Source organism: Sinohyriopsis cumingii, chromosome 6 (genome assembly GCF_028554795.1).
Source record: "Sinohyriopsis cumingii isolate HCF-2022 chromosome 6, ASM2855479v2, whole genome shotgun sequence".
Lineage (NCBI taxonomy): Eukaryota > Metazoa > Mollusca > Bivalvia > Unionida > Unionidae > Sinohyriopsis > Sinohyriopsis cumingii.
This window is the reverse complement of record NC_142966.1, coordinates 77,148,796-77,167,183: the sequence shown is the minus strand read 5'-3', so window position 1 is coordinate 77,167,183 and position 18,388 is coordinate 77,148,796. Positions and strand designations below refer to the sequence as shown.

The 18,388-nt window shown below is 36.2% G+C and overlaps 1 protein-coding gene across 1 annotated transcript in view; it reads right to left on the bottom strand.

Moving 5' to 3' along the window:
• Positions 1 to 18,388, bottom strand: part of LOC149797262 (actin-related protein 6-like) — a 36,123-nt gene that overhangs the window by 4,163 nt on the left and 13,572 nt on the right. The window contains exons 7-10 of the mRNA XM_089961965.1: positions 14,190 to 14,288; positions 11,754 to 11,874; positions 4,624 to 4,747; positions 2,113 to 2,188 (exon numbers count right to left, since the gene is read on the bottom strand). Coding sequence (XP_089818091.1) covers positions 2,113 to 2,188; positions 4,624 to 4,747; positions 11,754 to 11,874; positions 14,190 to 14,288 — 420 coding nt within the window. The remainder of the gene's footprint in view (positions 1 to 2,112; positions 2,189 to 4,623; positions 4,748 to 11,753; positions 11,875 to 14,189; positions 14,289 to 18,388) is intronic.

Genomic DNA, 18,388 nt, shown 5'->3' with positions numbered 1-18,388 from the left:
CATCCATTCAGAAGGAGTAGTGATAACAAGATTTTCAAGATGGTTGCTGTGGTTGAATTTCTGGATGTCCAATTTTTGTTTTGGACCAACTAGACCATGGGATAAATGTGTGTGTAAAATGTCATGGCAATCCTCCAGGTAGTTCAGGAACTGAAGATGACTTTATACCAGCATGTTTTGCAGATACCGTTTCTTTTATCCTGTGGACATGAATTTCTTTCTATATAAATGTACTAACATGGTAAGATGACTGGAGGAGTTGTACCAAGTAGAAAAATGCCTACCAAGCTGTCAAACAAAATTACTACTTTCCAGAGACCCAGGAAGCCAATGGAGTGACCCTGAGACCTCAAGGAGCCAAGGATAACACTACTCTCACAAATGGTCATGACAGAAGTAATACATTTACTGAGTTTTGCAAATTTCCACCTATTAGGTTAGATGGATAAGTGGTAATGGTTTGTAGAACCTTGAATTTAATGGTTAACTTGAACACTGTTTTAATGTTTAAACAGTTTGTTTTGTTATAGAAAGGTTATTGAAGCTAATTAAAAACCCTATGAAACATGCAGGAAAAACTCTAATTTTATTGGAGGAAATACAAAATGATAGAACTGAATAAAATATATCACTTTTTAAATTCAAGATGTTTGTTCTTTACATATTTTTCTAATATAATTAATAAATAAATAAAAAACAAATTGGGTGGATGAAATGCCACACAAAATGTCATAGTTACCAAATGGAGTAGTGTTCCAATGCAGTAGTGGCTAATCATATTTACAAATGGATAAGTAATTTTATAACCAACGTGAGCCAACCAGGAATGAACTGTGTTGACAATTCAAAATGGAAAAATGACCTACTTTTCATAAGAAAAAGTATTCCTTGAAAACATGGAAGTACCTTTTAACGGCTGAATGAACCATGCTGAATATCCCTATAGCAACAGGTTTAATAATAATAACAACAATAACAATAATAATTTCTTGTGCTGAATTTGACCATCACCAGAGAACTAAGTCATATGGGGCACCTGTTGGTCAAGTGGTCTATGGCATTTGCATTTACAGATCACTCACAAACTCACCTGTCTGTATGAGTTAAAGTCTCTGATTGACCAACATGGGTATGAGAGAAAGCTTACCAATAGATTCCCATCAGTTGGTGTTGTTTCCTCCACCAAATATACTGACTGCCATATACCAGTCCAACTACGCCAACAGTACTCAAATTGGGCTAGTGTAATCAGATGATGTTCAACTGAACAAAACATGTACTACATTTCTGGTGGTATTCAGAGAGTATCATAAAAAGGTTCTAAGAATTGGGATACAATAATGTTAGAGTTTACGAAAACAAAGAAAAGATAGCAGTGAGTTGGAAATGGGAGTTGAAGTTATATTCCAAACACATTCCCACCATCCTCAATCCCATGGGGAATGGTTCAAGTTTGCTGGATGAAAACAACTCTAACAACATTTTTCAGAGCAATCAATCCCCTTCAACTGTACCCCAAGAGTAAAGGTCTTTCTAGTAGACAACGTACAAGGAACTAAATAACATTTTATTGTATGCCAGTTAGCATAGGCTAGTTGTCATAATCCCAGCATTTTCATCAGAAGCATATGTGGAGTAAATTATCACCTAAGAACCAAGTCTGATATCACTCTTGAAGCAGATTAGAATGGACCATTTTTCTTCAAGCTTCCCTGTACACTGCCAATCAACACCAATGCTGCAGAAAGTTTTGATACAATATTTAATGCAGTTAAACCTGTTTATTAAAGTACACAAGAGATAACAAAATATTGTCCTTGTGCCCATGAACAAAATGAAGATAAATGTTGTCTTGGATGAACATGTTTCCTTTACAATGAAGTTCTTTGGTAAGATGGGTTATACTGCATGCTAGACTAGAAACACCCCATTACAAGAGGCAACTAAAAGCAGCAGGCGCAGTGGCCGAGTTGTTAACATGCTATAATGAAAGGGCACAGGTTCTAATCCTACTATTGGATCAGACCAGGTCAGCTATTTTGGCACTTCAATGCCCTTGGCACTAAATAACCTGCTTGTGCTGTAAAATACCAAGAAAAACCATTTACTTACAATCTCTCCTCAAATCCTGGTAAAATACAGTTCCCTCCTGTCAGCAATATGTTTCCAAGCAGATGTGGCTGCATTTCTGAAACAATGATGCAGTAAAAGATGTTTGATTCATCTTAAAATCTTGATGGTAAGATAAGTATTGGTGTCAGCAATAAATATTAATTGATGGTAAGACCAGAGTTGGTCAGCAGTAAACATTAATTGATGGTAAGACCAGTGTTCATCAGCAGTTAAAATTAACTGACTGTAAGACAGGTGTTGGTCAGCAATAAACATTAATTGATGGTAAGACAGGTGTTGGTCAGCAATAAACATTAACTGACCGTAAGACAGGTGTTGGTCAGCAATAAACATTAATTGATGGTAAGACAGGTGTTGGTAAGCAATAAACATTAATTGATGGTAAGACAGGTGTTGGTCAGCAATAAACATTAAGTGAAATCACTGGCATCTTATTACTTTAGTGAAGTAAAAACAACAAAAATAAGAAATACCCTTCAACCACAGAATCGTTTCTTTTCTCAATGTTTAAGACCAATGGTCTTGAATGTCCTTAACATCTAGGGCATTTATAAAGTAACCTTGATATTGCAGTGTTATTTTACTTGCTTTGCACATCTATGGTCCTAAATTTAATTCCAAGCTCAAACATATACAAGACTGTTCCAGTGACCTAGTGGTTAGAGTGTCCGCCTCAGATGCGGGAGGTCGTGGGTTCAATCCCTGGCCGAGTATACCAAAGACTTACAAAAATGGTACTAACAGCTGCCACGCTTGGCACTCAGCATTAAGAGGTTAGTGTTAGGACTGGTCAGCCTGGTGTAAGGATAATGTGACTGGGTTGGACATCATGCTACATGTCTGCGGCATGATGCCCCAGTGCTAGACATCACTATAAACTGCCACACTGCAGACATTATAGCGATATGACAGAAAAATTGTTAAAGCTACACTAAAAATCCAAATCACACACACAAACATATACAATGGGTCCCAATAAATGTTGTTGGTTTCTGTTAAATTGTTCCAACAAGTATCTCAGCCTTGAAGAATATGTTGTATAACTTCATGAACATGATGTCCTAATCACAACATGATCTTCTGTCTGTCAAAGCACAACAAGACATATTGGATGCACCCATTCTCCAAGCACTGGCATCTCAAATTGACTAAATCATTTTTTAGGAGAAGAGACAGGCAGGATTCAAGTGACAAATACCATGGGAAGTGCAGAATGCTGAACTAATCACAGGCTCATAGTCTCAAAGTTCAATATCCTGATTCAACCTAGATAATGGCCACAAGGTAAAAAAGTGCCTAGAAAACTCAATGTCTCCAGACTGAAACAGGAGAATGTAAAAAGGTATTTTTTGAAGAACTGTATAGCCAACAAACCATTTAACATGTATTCTCTTTTGCACAACTTGCAAATCACTTTTGTCAGGTTTAGATTGTCTTTATTTGCCTGACCATCTCCTTTTTCCTTGAACCCAAAGTAGGCCCACACTTTTGATTGTTTCTTCAGGAAATAAAAAAATTCACTTTCCATTTTTAAAGCGGGTCGCTTACATCATGGCTAAATTATATTTCAAAATGGAAAAATGTATTAATTTAACAAAATATTCTTCATATGGTCATTAATTTATTATAGTTTATACTATCATATTTATAACTGTAATATTAAATTTTTATATTTTGGGGTTTTCCCATGTCAATCATAATTATAATTTCACAAATTTATCGGTATGTCATACTCGATTAATTAATCAAACTGCATCAATGAGTGATGCTCAGGAAACATGGATTAATCAGAACAGTAATAAACAGTACAAATTATTATTAACCAAACGACTTTATGACTCTACACTTATGTGATTACAAGCTGTGATAAGAGCCAATGGACAGAGTTCTTCTGAAAGTACCATTTTCTTTCATATTTTATGTCAGGAAATTCTCTGAAAATAACAATGATGTTAGTTTTGCTCTGATGACGTCAGTGTAAATGACTACTCGCTTTTGACCTGGTACTGTAGCTTTTCTAAAGTACCAAACTCTGTAACACATCATAATGTACAGTAAAAGAGATACATTACAGGTAAGTTAAGTTAATGTGTTATTTACATATGTTTTCATCACTGACGTGGGTAGGACACTGTTCAAATGTGTACACACAGCTCTGCTTCATTCACTAGACTGTAAATTAATAAAAGAAGTCATATGTTGATTAACCTGATAGACTGGAATTCCATTTAGACATTTACAAAATAAGGGTTTTAAAAAAAATGTAAAGGCATGTTTTTATGTCAAGATCTTTTAATAAGCTTGGAGAAAATCTTTCTTTCTTCACATCTTCATGGAAGAAAGCTAAACATCACATTGGATAAAATCAATGAGGAAAGCTAAATATTACATAGGATGAAATCAATGAGGAACGCTAAACATCACACAGGATGAAATCAATGAGGAAAGCTAAATATTACTCAGGATGAAATCAATGAGGAAACATCATACCTTTACTTGTCGATTCAACAGACAACATCAAAGCTTCAGCTATCCCCATCTCATGAATCCCAACATCAGATGGATGAAACAGTAACTCGGGTATGGCAAAGCGCTCATTATTCATTCGAATGATCTGGTGATGAAAACAAAGAAAGAAAAACCATTTATCGTTACTACACTAAAATGGCATTGAAATTGTATTCCGTTCACTTAGAATGCTAGAAAGTACTGATTACAAAGAAGAGTAAGTATGACCATGTGTCACAGCAATGATCAGTTTCTTGTTAAATTCCAAACCTATGATAACCAGTGCAAGATTTATTACAAGGTGTTTACTTGTAAACATGAATTCCCTTGCTAACAGGAGCACTAGAGTACCTGACAATATATTATAATTTAATTGGTTAAATGTAGTTTAAGTAATACATAGTGCATCCTTCTCTGGCCCCTCTTTGTCTACTATGGTTCTCTGCCCAGACATGATGTCATTGCAGCCAATATATGTTAATAAGCTAGTAACGAAATTTAGATACATTGTCATACTGAACCAATCAGATCTGAGTTGAAGCATGTGATCAAACAATGTCAGTTAGGCGTCATTCATAGAACTGATATACCTGTAGAGATGCATTCCTTTTAGTGCAGATGGTGCATTTAATTTGTAACATTATTTGTGGAAAGAAACCATCCTTCTTCAGTTTGCTGATACCACATGTTACTTTGCATCTTTTGGGAATCATCTGTTTATTCAACTCGCAATGGCTTCTTGTATATCAAGACGAACTGTTAATTGTTTGACCAGCGTTCGCAATACAGAACTTAACCAGGGCGCCATCACTGCGACAAAGTCAACTTGGGCGGACATTCCAGAAAATTGGACTGCATCAAAAATTGGTTAAACCATTAGCTGAGAAGAACATCAAGGTCTTAGTTTCAACTGGAAGGAAGCTTCTTCTTCAACTGTACAGAGATAATGTGCAGCAGACAGGTGATTCTTCTTTGTGTTCAACAGCATCATCCTGTGACCAGGTGGGTGTTTCATATGTGTCTTCAAACAGCTAAAGCTATCTGGAAACGTAATTTGTATCATAGCAACTTTAGTGAAATATGGCTAAAGGCATGAATTGTTAAAACCCAGGACAGACTCCATTTCAGAACAGAGTGAAGGATTTTGGTCAACTGAGATCAAAACTGGCTAAAAGACCTGACAGATCTTTATTGTTACTTATATTTAACTTATACTTTTTTAAATTTAATTATTTGTAAGTTTTAAAATCTTTTTATTTTTAATTTCATTACATGTCAAAGTAATGTAATTTTGTTCACTAGGAATTTGATATTTTCCAGAAAATTCAGTTTGACCTGACTCTTTTCATAAACACCTAATAACAGAAACACTGTTTCTATTTTGACTTAGTTTCCAACCTTGATTCAGAAATCACTGAGACAAGTAAACAACTTTCTATTTTTATTTTATTCTTGGAGTAAAATGATTAGTTTTTATCAAGGTCATACTGGGAGTACGTGATTTTTAAGACTTAAACAGCCTGTATTTCACAATTCTGGGTTTTCTGAAATTATTTATATTTAATAGTGATGTTTTGAGAGATATTTCTCAGTTTGGACACCAGAAAAGTGTTTGTTTGTGACCAGTTTGGAGTTATATTTTAATTTTTATTAAAATTATTTGGATTCTAAAAGATTAATTCTTTTTCCTGGAAATATTTGAGTGCTCATATAGAATTCTTTGATAAAGACATTTCTTTAAATTTTATTCGGAAATTCAAACACCGAAATATTATTGTCTGTGGAATAACAAAGATCTGTAAACACATCAGTGTATTACTGACTACAGTATACGTCATCGCCTTCCATTTTGGATTTTTCGTTGGGACTCAAACTTGAATTCATTAGAACATTTCAATACTAGGACTTCTAAACTTTAATTCGTGGATTATTTTTAGATTTGATTTCTTAAAACCGTAAGTTCTTACCTTTCCACTTTTCCAGGGAAATAAATTATTTGTTAATTTTTTCAAAGCTTGCTGTTTTCACTCTTTCTTTTGTTACTGTTTATTAGAGCCTAAACATATAACAAGATTATCATGCCTGATATCACATCTACAAGGATGCCAGAATGTGTCCAATATCATGGAGTGGTACCCTTTGATAGGAATTGGGGTTCTCTATTTCTCTTCAAAGAGCCAAAGACAAAGGTCAGCCAGATATGGTATGAAGGCACTCAGAGGGATGATATTACTAATATGGCACCAGTCCCTGAAAACATGCCACTATCCATCGTAAACTTTGAGAGAAGAGGGCCTTCTAAATTGCTTGCCTTGCAAGGATGTCCAGACAAGAGCCAAGCATGAAGAAGAAGATGGTCCAATCAGGGATGGAACACCCATTACCATGGCAGTTTGAGAAGAATGGGGCTGGACATAATCATCCTAGGCAGATCTATCGCTTAATTGAGTAGATAGGTAACCCAGGACTTTTTCCAATCTGAGTGGGGCTGTCAGAATCAGCTTGGATTTCTGACCCCGTAACTTCTGGATTATTCTGGTATCAAGAATATGGGGTGGGGGAGGCATATACCCACAACCCCTCTCAACTGTTTGATTTATCCAATGGCATTTTCATGGTCAGCCAAACCAGATTCCACCACTGATGCAGGAAAAATCAACATGATCATGACTGTTTCATAGAGGGGACTTGAAAAGAGGCACATTTTTGTGCAAGCAAAATCTTTTGTAAGGGGTTGTTGTTGTTGTGGGGTTTAACGCCATTTTTCAGCACATGATAGGCTATGCATGGCGGCCAGTATTAATGGTGGAGGAAGAACCCGGGAAAACCCTGAGAAGAACCACCGACCCACGAGAAGCTACTGGCAAGCTTTCTCACATACCCACATTGGCCGAATCCTGGACTCGAACCCACGCAGACAGAGGTGAGATGGCAGTGATCCGTAATGGAGAGCGCTTTAGACCACTCGGCCACTCGGGGTACATACAAAGACGGCTGAGTGGGATCAAGTCCGCTGCTGCATGGAATAATCAGAGGTGCTGCAAGAACTCTCTCACTGAAATCCAAGTCTTGCTGGAAATGGACTCAACTAGTTCAATGATTCTGATTATACAAACACAAGGAAGCCATAACCAGATTCAGGTTTGTGATAAACTTGATACCCAAATGGGCAAAAAGTTGGGATGCATGGAAGTCAGACTTTTCCAAGTTCACTAGAAAGCTTACATGATCTAAAAGTGAAAGAAGACCAATCCTGCCATGGAGAAGAATACAAGTTACCATATGTTTCTGGAGGATGTCATCCAGGTATGCTGCCATCACTGTCGATGAAGTTGACTGGAACTGGGTGATGATGCAATCTATAACTCGGCAAAAACCCAATGGCTGATGTTGAGGCCACATGGTAGGAATTTGAATTTATAAACCATATTGCAGTATGCAAAATGGAAAAATTCTGTGAGGCAGGGCTGATAGGGACATGAAAATATGCATTGGTCATATAAAGACTGATAGCATACTCATCCCATCAGATGGAGAAACATATTGATCTCACCATCTCCATCTCGAATTTCTGAGGTAAAATGAATTGGTGAGGCAACTCAGGTTGCTGTTCACATTCCAAATAAGAAACAGCCTTGAATAAAACCCAAGATTGTGGACTTTGCACAACTTCCACCACCTGTTTTTCAATGTAAAAAGGCATCCTTCTCCCAATCTGACTGTATGGCTGGGAGAGGAGAGAGGAGAAAATGGGAGTTGGTAGGATAAATGAAAGCAGAAGCCCCTCTGAACTGAAGTGGATCTCCCAATCGGTCTGGATCACCAAAGTGGTCTGAGGAAGTTGGGAGATCCAGTGAACCTGATATTGAAGGAGGCAGGCAACCACAGGTAGGCTGTCTGTGGACACTGGGATGGGTAGGTCAATGTCTAGAGTTAGGAAGTTTCTTGCTGCCTTTGTATGGTTGCCTCCTACCTCTGTTAGAATGTTGTCTCCTGGCATGACAAAAGATCCCTTTACCTTAGTCTGCTTATCTTCTCTCCACAATGGTGGTGCCCTCCAACTTGCCACTCAACCCACACAGGTGTTTTGAAATAATCAGATGTAATGACTACATTCTGCACGAGCTTGGACATGGCATGGACCACATTTTGCCCTCTTTAAAACAGTTAAATGGATACGTGACCTGCTGCTAGATTTCTTTTTTTTAATCAGGGGCCAGGACATCAGTGCTGAAGACAAAGTGAGTGCTGTACCAGTAAAATGAAAATGTCTCTGATACTTGGCTTCCTAAAAAAAAAAGTTTTAGAATTCGCTGAATCTGCACTTCTATCCAACATGTTGATTCATCTCCTTAATTTTAGCCAATTGGGAAAGGAGCAGATAGGACTGAGTCTCTTCCTCCTGGTTGAAATCTACCGATGCTTTAACTTTACAGTTTTAAGTAACAGCAGGAGGGGAGGGCATTCTGAAGTTTCCAACACCCTATAAATGTCTTCAACTGTGGCATTATGGCTAAATTCAGTCTGTTCATTGAATGGGTCTGAGTATGGCTGATTGTAGGAGCTTTGTCACACTAATTGTGTGTCGAGTCCTGACCAGGTTCTGCTTTCAGTTCTAGATAAGCCATACCAGGTGGCATTGATGACTCAATGCCATCTTGAAAGGTCTGTAACCCTCCCATGTAGATAAGTAGTGAACATATGGAAGTCTGGTACTTCTGGGACAGCTGGCTGGTTTGCAACATGTATGGTTGGCCTGGCGATATAGAAAACAGTCCAGCTATCAATGGTACCGGCTGCTCCAAGGGTCCGGCTGAACAGATTTCTCACTGAAATCTCAGCCACAGTAAGCACATGTTGCTGGCGGTATGGCTAAAAAGACAGATCTGTCACTAAGATCCCTATAAATCATAGTTGGCTGGACCATTTGATCAAAAAAGTCCCCATGCTGTGAAGGTTGGATGGCAGCACTGGCCTGTTTGGACAGAGAGATTTGTCACTAAATAGAAGCATATTATTTCAAATTATGCAAGACAATTAAATTTTTAGTATACATATCACTCCTGCCATAATCATCTGGCAACATTTTAGAACTGCTGTGCCAGATCTGATCAACTGTACAATGCTGCACGCCAAGTCACATTTGTCCCTTTAATTTCATTATTATTTTTAGTTCAAAACCTTAACTCACACCACAGGCATTTCCGAAGAGTCTGGTGTGCCACTACTGGCACATGTGCCATAGGTTGGTGACACCATGTTTATATTTTAAAGTGATGTTTTATTCAATATAACTATGAGATCAATATAAGTTTAGGATGCTTTTGCACATTTGAAATAATGGTAATTATTATATGCTCATTTGTTTCTCTGTTAACTTTACATTGTCAGAATCATTCAGTATTTTATGATATTGCACTCGCATGCACAATTCATATTACACTCATAAAGGAACTACTTTCTATTGTAAACAAACAATGGATGCACATGCCAGCACTTTTAATTTATCTTATTTGTTTGTGGATGAAGTTAACCAACTGTTTGAGCCATATGAATGTAGAGATGCCAAAGTTGACAATGTGGATGAAATCATAGACTCACAAAAGAAACTTTCAATGAAGCAGGCAACTGAAAGTGATATCAGAAATGTGCAGTGATGGCTGTATGATAACTACTTTGTAAACAAATCATGTACACTCTCGTAGTAGACACTTTATGTTTTGATTGATTAAATTTGTATCTGAATGAAATAAACAAGATGTTTTGTGGACTACCACATACCAGCTGCTTTGGCACATTCCACGTTAACTTTTTTGATTTAGGCTAGCTATAGATGCCAGACAGGGTCCTTACAAATATCATGCAAGTGATAAGACATAAACTGTCTGCTTTAGCTGGTAAAAAGAATGGCAAACAATATACTTAAAGTTTTACATCCTGAAATTCCTCAAAATGTACTTTATTAGTTCTACAAATCCAAATTACAAAAGCCATGTCATAGGTTCTCAAGTTGTAATTTCGACTATATTCCAAGTGCAATTATATCCTCCTTACTCGCTCAAAATGAAATAAACATTAAATTCCATAGCATCTTCTTAATAACTGCAACTGAAAGACATCATATTTTTCCCACATTATGAATTCAAACATTCAATGACAGAACAAAAACACACTTGCAGATGTCAACACACTTCTCCCTCGCTACTTCAATCCGATGTATTTCATGTAGAACTGGCACATATAAATCCAGTCTATAATCACAAAATTTAGTAGAACTGACAAAAATACAAAAATCTATTCATTCCAGATCAAATGGAAAAGTTGCTTCAATGCGCATTCATTCACAATATGACTCCAAATTTCAATTTTAAGTACAGCAAAAAGATATTTTCTTTCAAAAGTCATGTCTAGCGTGCGACTAAGTTCAAATTTATCTGGGCGGAGTTATGTGCGCATTAATAATGTTGTTGTTGTGTAATGATGAATCTGTGGTTGTGTATTTAGCTTGGAATACAGCATACATTCAGTTACTTTGTTTCTTGAAGTATATTTTTGTTTATATGATTGAGCATTAGGTAGAATAAGAAATTTAGCATGTAATAAAAAGGTTACTGCATTTGTATGGAAAAATATGAACTCACTTTGTCAGATGGATATACTGCACTCCCAAGGTCATATTTTCTCATACAAATGCAGTAACCTTGAATTAATCACTGTGAGAACACATACTGAACAGTCATATAAATGAATGCACCTAACATTTAGCCTGGCCATCAAACCTTTTGAGGCTTTCAGTCTGGAATAATAAATATGTTTTTGAGGTGTACACAAATTACCATCAAATATAAAAAATGCAATTGGCTCCAATCCATGAAATAAAATACTCAGTTTAAAATCCTTATCTGTACTAACACCAAACAATAATGCTTTCAATTTTGTGCATTAGAACATTGTTATAAATCAATTTTATGTCTCTCTGTAGCCCTACAAGAACAGATTGGGGATGATTCTTACACATTTGCTTTGGTAACTTTAAACAAAAGCCCAGAACTGCAAATTCGGAATTTAAGATTGATGCAGATAATACTCCCACCTGAAGTTAAGATACCTACCTGTTCATTGCCTTGTGCTTTTCCTGTGGTCTCTTCAATGGGACGAACATAACCCCTCTTTATATGTGTGTAGTCGGGCAGCACATAATCCCGCATCACTGTATTTTCAGGGCCTTTCTTCCTGTAAAAGATAAATCAGCAATCCATATTAGCTGTGACATGAGCTGATATAATGCCTACATTAAGTGACACAAGTTTCTACAATACCTACATTAAGTGACACAAGTCTCCACAATACCTACATTAAGTGACACAAGTTTCCACACTACCTACATTAAGTGACACAAGTTATTACCATACATACACTGAGATGAGTTATAACATAAATTCACCTACACAACTTACTACATTACCTATACCAAGCAACATGAGTTACTCCAATAATTACACAAAGTTGTTGTCAGTGTGGGCGTAACATTTGTCATCACATGATAAGCAATACACAATGGACATTATACCTGATAGAGGAAAGACCAGGAAAATTCCCCAGGGAAAACCAAGGACTTAAGGAAAGCTGCTGGCAAGCCTTTCCACATATCCATGATGGTTGAGCCTGACACTAAAACCCATGCAGACAGAGGTGAGATGTTCAGTGATCTGTAAAGGCCATTCAGCCACCTCATATGCCCCATGTGACAGGAGTTACAACAATATCTATACAAGTGACATGAGTTACTATAATATCTACACAGTTATATAGTTTACTGCAATATGTAAACAAGAGACATGAGTTACTACAAAATCTACACTAAGTGTCAAAGGTAACTACCATACCTACACTAAGTGACATGAGCTACTACAATATCTACACCAAAGTAACTTAAGTTACCTCAATATCTACACTAAAGTGACATGAGTTACAATATCCACACAGTGATGTAAGTCACTACAATATCCACATTGAGTAAAATATTTTTCAAACAAGTATGGGTCTACATATTTATCATGTATCACCTACCTGAATGTTGTTTTCTTTAAACTGTTTTTAAAATGTAATGATTCAATTTACTGAAAAATACAGGTGACATTTTATGTATAATCTGAATAATTGCTTGCTGCATTTAAAGCATGCTTCTTTTTTGCTCAGACACACCAATAAAAACAAAAGTTACATTGTACAACTTAAATGTTCTGTATATACCTTGTGTAACATCACAAAATTGTATTAATGTATGTAATGGTGAAAATAAGAGCATATATATATATATATATATATATATAAATCATAAAAAGATTATCTGATGAAGAAATTATACTGTATCCAAATCTATTGTTGCAATTCACTTATCCTCACAAATCGTGTCAAATCACATCAAATACCTCAGGGAATTATCTTATTAAAATGCACAATTTATTTTCAAAACAGATTTGATATTTAATATCTTGCAGATCTAAAGAAACATTGTTATTTCTTTGAGAATCAATTAAATACAGCTTAAAGTAACAGATTTTTCTCATCTATCAATTATTTATAAAATGATGATTATAAAGCAAAAAACACTTGTAATTAAAATCTAACCTTAAAAGTCAGAGACATTTAAATAAAATGAAAATAAAACCATCTAAAATGTGAGGTAAGAAGTTTAGGGACACTGTACTCTAGAAAGTACTTATGACTACCATTCAATTCTTCTATAGGAATTCCATTTTGTTTTTGCAAGAATGAAACATTATTATCAAGAACAACTATTTGATTCATGGAATAGATGAAAAACAAAAATAATTTTCCAGTGTACTTGTTCTGGATTTCTCTCCTCAATACAAAGTAAAGAAACACTGAAATATCTGAAATGAATATGACAAGCATTGGTTTGCCCACTCCATGGTTTGTGCCATTGCACTAGCATTGCAAATTTACAAAAAATGAACATGACAACTGTGAATCAAAGCTATTAAAGATATGTACTGATTTTCTGGATATTCATCACCTACAAATGCAAAATTATCTTTGAAATGGACTGTTCCAATTTTGTAAACAATATCCAGTGTTAAATCAGAACTTAAACTATGGGAACCATAAACTTAAAACACAGAAAGTAAGACAAGCTGAAACAAATTAACAGGAATCAGTCTAAATGTACACCCTAACATTTGGTCATATCTGTTCCTCAACATTATTGCAGATTTATATTCATAACAACAAATAAACATGCAATCATGTTAATGTCAAGAACTATGTTTTCCATGGTTAGTAAACATGAGAAGGCGTATCTTTTACAAAAGCTGGTCATGTTCGGCATCTCTTTAGTTGTGATCTGTATGAAACTTGTGAAATCAATTTATATGGTTTTCCATGGTTAGTATTCATGACAGGGCATATCTTTTACAAAAGCTGCTGTATTTGGCATCTCTTTAGTTTTGGACTGTACAAGACTCTCCAATGATACTGCTGACTCGTCAGATCCATACAATTTCAGAATTTTCAGAAAAACTAACCTAGCAATCTCCATGTCCTTCATAAACTGTGTGGAGACATAACAAACATCTTCCTTCAGCTGGTTTATCACGTATGTCTCATCCATTACCATCAGCTGTCTGAAATATAAACAGATAAAACCTTTTCAAAGAAACCACTGAATATGAATCCGATACATTATCAGTGTTGGTATGGGTCATTTTCCAGTCTTGACAAGAAACCACTGAATATGAATCTGATACATTATCAATGTTGGTATGGGTCATTTTCCAGTCTTGACAAGAAAGCACTGAATATGAATCTGATACATTATCAGTGTCGGTATGGGTCATTTTCCAGTCTTGACAAGAAACCACTGAATATGAATCTGATACATTATCAGTGTTGGTATGGGTCATTTTCCAGTCTTGACAAGAAAGCACTGAATATGAATCTGATACATTATCAGTGTTGGTATGGGTCATTTTCCAGTCTTGACAAGAAACCACTGAATATGAATCTGATACATTATCAATGTTGGTATGGGTCATTTTCCAGTCTTGACAAGAAAGCACTGAATATGAATCTGATACATTATCAATGTTGGTATGGGTCATTTTCCAGTCTTGACAAGAAACCACTGAATATGAATCTGATACATTATCAATGTTGGTATGGGTCATTTTCCAGTCTTGACAAGAAAGCACTGAATATGAATCTGATACATTATCAGTGTTGGTATGGGTCATTTTCCAGTCTTGACAAGAAACCACTGAATATGAATCTGATACATTATCAGTGTTGGTATGGGTCATTTTCCAGTCTTGACAAGAAAGCACTGAATATGAATCTGATACATTATCAATGTTGGTATGGGTCATTTTCCAGTCTTGACAAGAAACCACTGAATATGAATCTGATACATTATCAATGTTGGTATGGGTCATTTTCCAGTCTTGACAAGAAACCACTGAATATGAATCTGATACATTATCAGTGTTGGTATGGGTCATTTTCCAGTCTTGACAAGAAAGCACTGAATATGAATCTGATACATTATCAATGTTGGTATGGGTCATTTTCCAGTCTTGACAAGAAACCACTGAATATGAATCTGATACATTATCAGTGTTGGTATGGGTCATTTTCTAGTATTGACAAGAAACCACTAAATATGAACCTGATACATTATCAGTGTTGGTATGGGTCATTTTCCAGTCATGACAAGAAACCACTGAATATGAATCTGATACATTATCAATGTTGGTATGGGTCATTTTCCAGTCTTGACAAGAAACCACTGAATATGAATCTGATACATTATCAATGTTGGTATGGGTCATTTTCCAGTCTTGACAAGAAACCACTGAATATGAATCTGATACATTATCAATGTTGGTATGGGTCATTTTCCAGTCTTGACAAGAAAGCACTGAATATGAATCTGATACATTATCAGTGTTGGTATGGGTCATTTTCCAGTCTTGACAAGAAACCACTGAATATGAATCTGATACATTATCAGTGTTGGTATGGGTCATTTTCTAGTATTGACAAGAAACCACTAAATATGAACCTGATACATTATCAGTGTTGGTATGGGTCATTTTCCAGTCTTGACAAGAAAGCACTGAATATGAATCTGATACATTATCAATGTTGGTATGGGTCATTTTCCAGTCTTGACAAGAAACCACTGAATATGAATCTGATACATTATCAGTGTCGGTATGGGTCATTTTCCAGTCTTGACAAGAAAGCACTGAATATGAATCTGATACATTATCAGTGTTGGTATGGGTCATTTTCCAGTCTTGACAAGAAACCACTGAATATGAATCTGATACTTTATCAGTGTTGGTATGGATCATTTTCCAGTCTTGACAAGAAAGCACTGAATATGAATCTGATACATTATCAGTGTCGGTATGGGTCATTTTCCAGTCTTGACAAGAAACCACTAAATATGAATCTGATACTTTATCAGTGTTGGTATGGATCATTTTCCAGTATTAACAAGAAACCACTAAATATGAATCTGATACATTATCAATGTTGAACTGGGTCATTTTCCAGTCATGACAAGAAACCACTGAATATGAATCTGATACATTATGAGTGTTGGTATTGGTCATTTTCCAGTCATGACAAGCTGTACAAGTTTAACATACTTTTTTGTTATTATTTTAAAGTAAGCTTTACAAATGTATGCATAGTACTCCTGAAGGTTAAGACAAACATGTATGGTAGTGATGCTTTTTTGGAAACCCACCATAATAAAATCAGCAAACCAACTCATTCACAGTTTGAAAACAACAACAAAGCAATGAAATGATGGGATAGCAGAAGTACAAAATAAGTATACCACCAGTGTGCTATTCAGACCCTTCTTGACCTATCCAGGTACCTGATGACCTTTTTCAGACATTTGATAACCTATTCAGGCACTTGATGGAGGGGCCCCGAGTGGCCGAGTGGTCTAAAGCGCTGTCCGTCACGGATCACTGCCATCTCACCTCTGTCTACGTGGGTTCGAGTCTCGGGCTCGGTCAATGTGGATATGTGAGAAAGCTTGCCGGTAGCTTCTCGTGGGTCGGTGGTTCTTTCCGGGGATTTCCCTGGTTCTTCCTCCACCATTAATACTGGCCGCCATGTATAGCCTATCTTGTGCTGAAAAATGGCGTTAAACCCCATAACAACAACAACAACAATCAGGCACTTGATGACCTATTCAAGTACTTGATGATCTATTTAGGCTTATGATGACCTATTTCTGACACTTGATGACCTATTCATACACTTGATGACCTATTTCAGACACTTGATGACCTATTCAGGCACTTGATGACTTATTTCTGACACTTGATGACCTATTCAGGAACCTGAAATACCTTGGACACTGTTTTCGCCAGTTGCTGCCAGAGACTGCAATTACAGTGGAACCCCGCTATAACGCGCCCCACCATAACGCGAATTCGGATATAACGCGGTCATAGCATGGCTCCCGAAATTTCGTATATTCATTCACACATGGAGAAAAAAAATTTGGAGAAAAGTAAAAAAAAAACAAAACAAGAAATTAACTTCATTTTGGGCATGAGATTAGTTGTGACTTTTAAAATAATATGATCGTGGCATGGTTCCTGAAATTTGAAATTCATTTACGTGTATTTTTATCGGACCGTGAAAATATTTGTTTAACGTACGAGAAATAGTGTGTAAAACGTTTATTATAATTTGGTGGAAGAATTCGCGTATGACTTTTAATAATAAACGATCGGAACTTAACAATTTATCCAGGTTCTTTAAGTGATTTTGGAGAAGTGATCGTGTATGAATTCTAAAATAATACGATATATATAACGTACGAGAAATAGTGTGTACAACGCTTGGCTTCTGAAATTTATCAATTTGAACAGGTTGTGGCGAAGCTCCGTATTCTACTCTAGAAGAGAAAACTGGTTTCATTAGGTTTTTGAATTGTTAAGCCGAAGTAAACATTATCGGAAGTGTTACTTATTACGGATCCATGAGTAAAGCCAGTAAATCGTCTTTGTGATTGTCTTCCATGAATTCTGTATACAGTCGTTGCTCAAACAATAGCCGACATGGGCTTCTTATTTAACTGCAATCACAGCCAAGCAGCAGACAAAGCTGTGGTTGATACAAGAGTCGCACAATTTAATAAACATCAAAGGACGAAAGCCGCCAACATGTATGCTGTGCTTGGCGGTGTGATCAAACAACAAACAGTTGAAATTAAATAATATCCACTTTATTATCTGTAAATTAAAAGGGTATGAAATTGTACATCCGTTCAGCTTAATTTTGTTTTATATAAAAAGTGATTCGTAACCATTGCAGGCCTTCATTACTTAGTTAAAGAGCTTTATCTGTGTACGTTGTTTGCTTATATAAAAAAATATTTTACTGTTATGGAAAAGCAAGTTCAAAAACGCAAGTCGTTTTCTGCTAAAGAGAAACTGTATGCCCTAGATCAACTAAAGAAGGGCAAACAACAAACTCAGCTTGCCAGAGATCTAGGAATCAGCGAGTCCACTTTGCGAGGGTGGAAAACAGATGAAGGAAAGCTCCGTAGTCTACCCAACATTCTTGAAGAGGAAACTGGTTTACAGCGTAAAAGGGTTAAGTTAGCTAATGACAATGTCCTAGATTCAGCTTTGTACCAATAGTTTGTACAAGCTCGCTCAGAAGGTGTTCCAATTTCTGGCCCAATTCT